This window comes from Myotis davidii, unplaced genomic scaffold, assembly GCF_000327345.1.
Source record: "Myotis davidii unplaced genomic scaffold, ASM32734v1 scaffold189, whole genome shotgun sequence".
NCBI lineage: Eukaryota > Metazoa > Chordata > Mammalia > Chiroptera > Vespertilionidae > Myotis > Myotis davidii.
Genome location: NW_006383017.1, coordinates 3,667,753 through 3,676,100, shown reverse-complemented (window position 1 = coordinate 3,676,100; position 8,348 = coordinate 3,667,753). Strand labels below are relative to the sequence as shown.

Below are 8,348 nucleotides of genomic sequence, written 5' to 3'. Positions count from 1 at the left end.
TTTTGTTGGCTCGTTACTAAACAAGTCATGATGGAATATTACATTCTCAATAGCCTGGAGCATCCCAAGGTTTACTCACTGAAACATGGCTGCCAAATAAAATCCAAGAATAGCCAGCTAACCCCGGGACCATCCCCCACTCCTACCGGACCCCATAGCTACAGACAGCTTTTCATGAAGGTGATTATAGAAATCCTTGCAGACAGGAAAGGATTGAACCATAAAGAACAAAGAAAGCTATATGCTGTGGATTAATAATGACACCTTCACCCACTACTTAAAAGAACCGTTATGTGCACGCGCTGCCCATCACAGAGTGCTGGAATAGAAACATTCTGAAGGAAGCGATTTGCTGGTGATTATGGCTTTGAGATAAACACTAGAGCCTCACAGCCAGTAGCTCCACGTGGCTATCCCCCCAGGAATGGGGCTAGCCCTACAGGTTGCAAGAATCATAACTGGGGAAAAAATGGGCTAAATAAAATACAGTAAAATAAATTTCACCTGTTTCTCTTTACATTTTTATGGTGGTTACTAGAAAATGTTGAAGGATGTTCATGGTTTTTGTCTTATTTATACTGACAGTGCTGCCCTAGAGCTTTGGTGAGCAGGTGGGAACAGCAACAAGCCCCGCCCAGTGTCTCCCAAGCCCCTCCTCCGGTGCCAGGGCCGGGGCCAGCGCTCCACACAAATTCCGCCACGGAAGCTTGGGAATGACTCCAGCGTGGGCATTAGTATCACTTCCCTTTTACAGGTGGAAACCGAGGCAGAGAGTCTGAAGACTAGCGCCAGGAGTGCAACCCCACGCAGTTTGGCTTCAGATGGTAAATGGTGTTAATTCAAAAGAGTTGCTCCATTGTTTAAGAAAGAGACAACACTGATACAAAAAAAAATCATGCAAATAAACCTTCCCAATCCACTCCAACTTATTCTTAGGGGGAAAAAATCAAGCATCCAAAAGTAAACAAACTTGCCCGACTGGCTTGGCTCAGGGATTGAGCATCGATTTACGAACCGGTCACAGTTCCATTCCCGGTCCGGGAATATACCTGGGTTGTGGGCTCAATCCCTGGTGTGGAGTGTACAGGAGGCAGCTCATCAATGATTCTCTCTCATCATTGATGTTTCTTATGTCTCTCTCCCTTTCCTTTCCTCTTTGAGATTAGTAAAAATATACTTGAAAAAAACAACAACAAAAGTAAACAAACTGGACATATTTAGACATTTACTGCCTTTCTATAGTGTCCCCAAGAAGCACTAAGATAACATGCACGCTCAGGAAAATGACAGGCAGTGTCACATTTTAAACCACAGGAAGCAACCAGTCCTGGAAAGGGAAGGCTGGGATGGTCTGCAAAGGCCCGCGCACCAGCATTTGAGAGCCTCTGTCCTAGAATAAAGCACATCCCCACCCATGTCCCGTCTGGTCAGGACACAGCTGGCACCTTCCCAATGCACCAGTCCTGCTCTCTGACCTCCGACACCAGGACTGAGTGTCACCATAGTGCCTGGGTGACAAAGCCATGGCCCGGTTTCAGCTTATTAACAATGCGTGTTTAATGAAGCCACACAAGCTACCCTGAGTGCTGGCCCCCGAAGCCCGCGTGTGATTTCATCGGCCACACCGTGTTCAGTTCTAGGTTGTCACACGAGGCGGAGTCAGGGTTCACTGGCTCCGAGCCCGGTTCGAAGGTCCGAGTAGACTCACAAAGGAGAAAAAAATAAAGTAGTTGCTCCTATTTACTCTGGAAGATTTCAAAGAAACCCACATCCTACCAGCCAACAGTCCGCGCCAACCACAATACTTCATGGCGGACATGCTCTCATCCTGGCTGCTTCAGGCACGCAGGGTGTGAGAGAGGAGCGGAGACAGCGAGCGGGATGAAGGATTGGGGACGCCCCCTTTCCGACAGACGCAGACATGGAATTGTCTGCTTGGCTCCTCCAAGTTGGCCAGCTGCCCTTCTGAAATGAACATGTTGTGCTAACTTCAGAAAGAATGTTGGCAGGGCCGGGAGGTCTGCCGCGCCACCGCTGGGACGGCGAATGCCTTCCTTCCCAGGGCGGACACGCTGTGACCTCATGCAGCGGACCGGCAGGGACCCAGCGTGGCCACATAGACACGAGCTGTTTCCTCCCTGGGAGACAGACAGGGATCTACGAAGCTGTGCCTCATCAAGGCAAGTCTTCTCTGAAGATGGTTTATAGTGAAGACACAGGGAGCCGATATGATTCATTTATTTCTTCACAATTTTCTTGAAACAATAATTAATAGCTACAGAGAAGTCGTCTATTGAAAGTCAGAGAGGAAAACTGTCCTCATGTCTTCTCTGAGTGTGTGGGTGGCAGGGAGTTTGAGGGTAAACCAGTCTTAACAAAGAAGAAGGCCCAGTCGCCAAAGATCACAGTGCTTCTAACTGACACATACTTGGCAAGACACAAGCCTAAAACTGGAGACCGCAGTAAAACCCAGCATGCGTCCTATGGCTCCCCACCCTGACAAGCACCGCGCTCTGCCTCTGCCCTTCGCAGGGCCAGGCGTGGCTTTCGTAACCTCCTTATCCCAAGCCTTTATATCTTTGGAGACAAAGCATTTACCTTAATCCACAAAGCTCCTCCCCCAACCCTGGAGATGCAAACATGTGGACTGGAATTTTATTTTGATAAAACGATGCTGGCTTCACCAGTAGGAAGGAAATTCACCTCATAGTTCCTTATCTCCTGGAGGCTGGCAGATCCTGTTCAGAAACCAAATTGCTAGTCCTTCTTTCCTGTAGTGTGCTTTTATTCATTTTAGATAGAGAGAGAGCAGCATCGACCGGCCGCCTCCAGTATGTGCCCTGACCTGGGACGGAACCCACAGCCTGGGCATGTGCCCTGACCAGGAATCGGATCGGCGACCTTTCGGTGCATGGGATGATGCTCAACCAGCTGAGCCACAATGGCCAGGGCACTAGTTCTTCTTTTTTGATAAGAGCAGAATTAAAAGAAAAAACTCTGACAGTTAAATGTTTGCTAATGGCAGTGAGGCCAAATACATCTGCTTGGCCTGGGCCCACGCCACCTAACTCCTCAGTGAGATCTGGTGTCTCTCCTGCACAAACTGCTCCTCTTACCCCCAGGGGCAACCCTCACATCCTAGGAAGTGACTGCTGATTTATTCACATCGGGCACATGGCCTGAGACCCGCCAACTCGTTGGTTGGCCACTGTCTACCGGACCTATCTTCCTGCATACGATCTGACTAAGATCCAGACTGCTGTCAGCTGGTCACTAACCATTGAGTTGAAAGGTCAACCAAATTGGGAAAGAAAAAAAAATAAAACCTGGAAGAGAAGGAACCAGAATTTTGCAAAAGTACCGAATCGCAAAGCCATAGCAGAAACGCCAAGATGTAAGAGCCTGCGTGGCCCCTGAGCGAGTGAAGCATGAACCTCACTTGCTAGTTATATTCCTGGTCAGGATGGCTTCAGGATCCCCCCACCATTGCTTCCTGAAAATACTCCCTCCACATGAGCTACCCCTGAAAGGGGTTTCTGTTTCTTATTCCAAAAGAGACCTGACCAGCACACCAACTACCCCTACTCCCTATTCCATCCTCTGCTCTTGGAAAATCTTTGGACTCTTTACCAGGCCCGTCAGGCTCATAACCTTGTCGCCGGTGTCCTCAGTTATATTGCTGATATTATCACACCATTCCCAAGCCTCACGCTTCCCTGTGCTACATCCCTACCGCTGGCTGTCAGGCTCTGGGGAGGCGTTTCTAGGAACAGCCAGATAGGAACCTCCCGTTTTTAGACATTGCTGATCAACGGCTTCAATGCCTTTCTTACACATCCTTCCCATTGTTCCTGGCTCTATTTTCTGGAATTATAGAGAAGAAATCGATGCTTCTGCTACCTCAGTGTAGGCTGCCTTCTTTGGCGACTAAGATAATCCCTCTGAGAGCTTTCCCCATTCATCTCTTATTCCTGATGAGGTGACTTCAAGACCCCTCACTCCCCTGGAGGCTCCTCTTCCTCTGACATTGCCCCCAACCCCATGTCCATTTCAGCAATTCCTGCCCACAGTTATCAGCAGCCTAAATTCAGCTTCCTATGGAAACTGCCCAGGCCATACTCAGAGATAAGCAGTTCAGTGTCGAGGTTAGCAGCATGGGTTTTGAAATCAGAAAAAGTCAGGCTTGGTTTCTGGCTTCAACATTCATGAACCATGAATACCGGGGCATGTTACCCATCTTTCCACACCTCAATGGCCTTATGTGTCCAATCTTAGTGTCAAACCCACCTCTCAACATTGTTTTGCAATTAGATGGAACATATGTAATGTGTTTAGTGGCGTGATTGGCACACAGAGAACTCCATCAAGGGCGTTTTCCTCTTCTTTCTTCATGTATACAAATATCTCCCTTTCCTGAATGCTGGGTAGGGTGAGCGGTTCTGAGCATGACCTTAGGGATTAGACGCCATGGCTTGGTAATCGGCGTGTGACCTTGGGCAAGTAACTGCACTTCTGTGTCTCTCCTCTGTGAAGTGGGGACTAACAGTAGCTACCCCATGACACTGTTGTTCATAAGGATGAAATGTGTTACCACATGTCAGGGGCGTAGACGAGTTCCTGGCACAAGATCCCATCACCACTGAGGAGAGCTGTTAGCTGCTTGAAGTCGAAATACCGTCCGATTTCATGCCTGCACGCCTCTTAGCTAGTTAATTTACAGCTGAAAAACCATGTTTTAAATTTTAGAATTCTTAGTTCCAAAAACATGTTTGTTGGAAAGAATGAATCAGCGAGGATCAGAAGATCCAAAAAATTAAAAAAAACAACAAATCCTATCTAGCAACGTCAGATAGTTAAGACAACACAAAACAAGCAAACAAACACAGAAGCCCCCCGTGGGGGCCGGATGTCTACCTGGTGGTAAGAGATGGGGACGGGCTTCCGGAAGACTATCCACTCCACGATTTCGCTACACGGAGGGGTGGTCAGAGAACCCGTGTACCGGTAGTAGCTGCCCAGGGATGCAGGCAGGAGGTCCCGGAGCACGAAAGGATCCAGGAAGGTCTCCTTCTCTGTTTGGGGGAAGAGGCAAAAGAAAAGACAACGGTAAGTCGTAGCGTGCTGCAGACCCACAGGCAGACCCCTGCATGCTGGCGCCACATCTCAAGCTTGTCTGCTCACCTCCCGGAGGCACAGCGCTGGTGGTGGGAAAGCCCCGGACACACAGCAGCGGGTCCCGGGGCGTGTCCTCAGGGCTGCACTGCGTCTCATGAAAACAGGTTCCATGATGAGCAATGCTCCCCAGGAAATGGGCACCCCAGCACAGTGAAGTCTCTGAGCAGCCCCGAGAGAAGCAACAGGCTTGACTGTGTTTAACCCAAACCCTCACAATCTCATCTCACCAGAGAGCCCCTCTCTATACAGTACTTTAGGACGAATAACCAGAGGGGCAAACGTCAGGGCACCCATGAGAGAACCGGGGGGAGAAAGAACTGTGAGTCAGGGTGCAGCTCCAGAGTCGGTTACATCACTTTGCTCTCACCCAGGGCCTGGGGAGATGGAAGTGAAACCTAACCTAGGAACGACCCAGAACTTACAAAGTGGTGGCCCTGGCAGTAGGCTTCTTTCTTGTACAAAAGTGGAGGGGAAGGGTCTTCACTGATGTAGAAGAAATGACCTATTTCAGCTGGGACCCAACACTGATCCCTCACAGTCACTGTGAGGAACAGGCACAGAAGGGGTGAGTACCTCCCCAAGGTCACAGAGCTTCTACAGGGCAAAGCTGGGGTCAGAGCAGAGGCAGGGGGGCCCCGGAGCTTGCACGGTCTGACTCAGCCAAAGGAGTTGAAGTGAGCTAGGTGCGTGTTGAAGGGTGGGGGCGGGAGAGGAGAAAGCATTTTAGGCCTTGGAACAGCATGTGTGAAGGTCCTAATGCAGGAAGGAACAGTGCAACATAGCTGAGAGCTCAGTGTTGTAATTCTCCCAATCAGGCTCCCCGATCATCCAGCTTCTTTCACAAACCAGAGAAAGTTCTAGTCTCCACCTGAGGCTGCAGAGGTCTAGCCCTGACCTGAGTTTAAGTCTGGGGTGTGTTCCTCATCCCTTTTAGGCTACTGCACCTGCGAATGTCTTGCCTTAACTCCATACTGGCCTCCACCCTCCCTGGACCCCAGCACATTCCTGGGGGGCTTCAGGGACCCAGGTTACTTCATGGACACACCTGTGCCTACAGGAACATTCGTCCCAAGCCTCATGCCTCCTCCCTCTTCTTTCTTACGGAACAAATTGTGCAGGTTTTGGGGCAAATGTGTATTCCTAAACTCAAGAGGCCTAGGTAACTGGGAATGATACAAAACCCCCAATAGAAACAGACTACATTAGAATAATTAAAATTATATTTCCTCTTAGTAGAAATTAGTCGAACACAACATTTACTAAATGCCAGGCTCTAGTCTGAGTTATTATTTATTTACTTATTTTATTTTTTAAAAAATATATATTTTATTGATTTTTTTTTTACAGAGAGGAAGGGAGAGGGGATAGAGAGTTAAAAACATCGATGAGAGAGAAACATTGATCAGCTGCCTCCTGCACACCTCCTACTGGGGATGTGCCCGAAACCAAGGTACATGCCCTTGGCTGGAATTGAACCTGGGACCTTTCAGTCCACAGGCTGACGCTCTATCCACTGAGCCAAACCAGTTAGGGCTCTAGTCTGAGTTTTTATATGTTGAGCACATTTAAACAGCACTTCCTGTATGTGCCAGGCACAGGTCTGAGTATAAAGACTAATTTATCTAATACTTAAAACAGCCCTGTGAAGTGGTTCCTATTATTTATTACTAACGATTTACACAGCTGGAATGCAGAACCAGGCAGCTCAGAATCCAGGCTTCCATTCTTCTTCTTCTAAAAAGATTTTCAATTGATTTTTAGAGAGGATGGGGACATTTTTGGGCTATCTTCTGCACGCCCCCTACTGGGGATTAAAGCCTGCAGTCCAGGCACATGCCCTGACCAGGAATCAAACCGCAACTTTTCAGTGCATGGAATGATGCCCATCCAACTGACCCACACCACCGGGGAGGCTTCCATTCTAATTAACCATCACTGCACTCTTGCTTTACAACCCTGTAAAATACATACTTTTAACATAACCATTTCACACCCGTGGAGACGAGGCACCGAGAGGTTCAGTAACTACAGCCAAAGGAGCTGCAGTTATCCATGAGGCTCAGAAACCTTGGCTTGGTTCTGGCATGGGTTTTCAATTCTCTTCTCTGAAGGAAATATTAAATATTAACCATCAAGGCAAAAGTCCTCAAATTACAGGGCTCCATAATCGAACGACAAAAGCGGTTTCTGCTCGACAAAAGGCCGGGCACAGTGGGATTGTCCCTGTGCCCACTGGCAAGGCTGGGCTTTAATTTAAACCTGGTTCCCGCCGCCTAATGATGGGGATCCCCACAAGCGCGCTTGGCTGGGACTGCCGGCCTAAAGCAGGAAGTATTTTGGCATCTGCTTGTACTTCTGGGCTGTGGAAGCAACGGAGGGTGCACAGGGCTTGGCATTGAGGCCAGAAAATCACCACCTTTGTTTCTCCCTCATGTTGAAGGTGAACGTGGCTTCGCAGCACAGCACACCACCTGCCTCAGGATCAAGGGCTCAGGTCGGAAGGAGCAGAACATCTTTAGTTTTCCCAGGGGTCTGACCCTATCTAAGGGCTGCAGTTAAGAACGCCGCAGGCAGACGGGGAGTGAGCAAAAGTCCCGGCAAGCCACACCGAGGCAAAGCCCCATGAAGCACCCACATGAGGAAGAGGCCAGGCTTTAAAGAACATAAAAGCTACAGCAGAAAGGCCTGTGCTGCCAGTCTCAGGGGCTAGATTTCAAAGGAACCCTGTCCCCGTATGGGCCTGTGACTTCAACAGGGACACATGGAAACTGCGGCCGTGACCACTGCTATGGATATGAAGGCTTCTCTATCCTTGACCGACAAGGGCAGGTGCTGGCTTTACTGGTTAGAAGGTGGATTAGATGGGTGGGCAGGCGGGCAGACCTGGCGAAGGGGCACAGAGAGGTGGCTTTGTTCCTGTTCGTTCTACTACCGTCTACCACTTGGATCTCAGAGCTCTGAGACCCGGAAGGTCCCTAGTTCAATGGCTTCAGGAGCGAAAGCCCTCTTTTTCAAACAAAATCCACGCAGGAGCTGGGCACCTCCGACGCTGAACGTGCAGCCACCCAGGCTGAAGCTGAGCTGGGAGCCCAGGATACTGAAAAGCACCACTTTGGTCTAATTCTTTAATTTTACTGCTAGGGAAGTGGAAGACCGGGGTGAACTAATGGAGC

At 49.2% G+C, this 8,348-nt stretch overlaps 1 protein-coding gene across 1 annotated transcript in view; it reads right to left on the bottom strand.

Moving 5' to 3' along the window:
* PTPRG (protein tyrosine phosphatase, receptor type G) overlaps positions 1 to 8,348 on the bottom strand; it is a 531,589-nt gene that overhangs the window by 115,299 nt on the left and 407,942 nt on the right. The window contains exon 7 of the mRNA XM_015558213.1: positions 4,915 to 5,072. Within this exon, the coding sequence (XP_015413699.1) occupies positions 4,915 to 5,072 (158 nt within the window). The remainder of the gene's footprint in view (positions 1 to 4,914; positions 5,073 to 8,348) is intronic.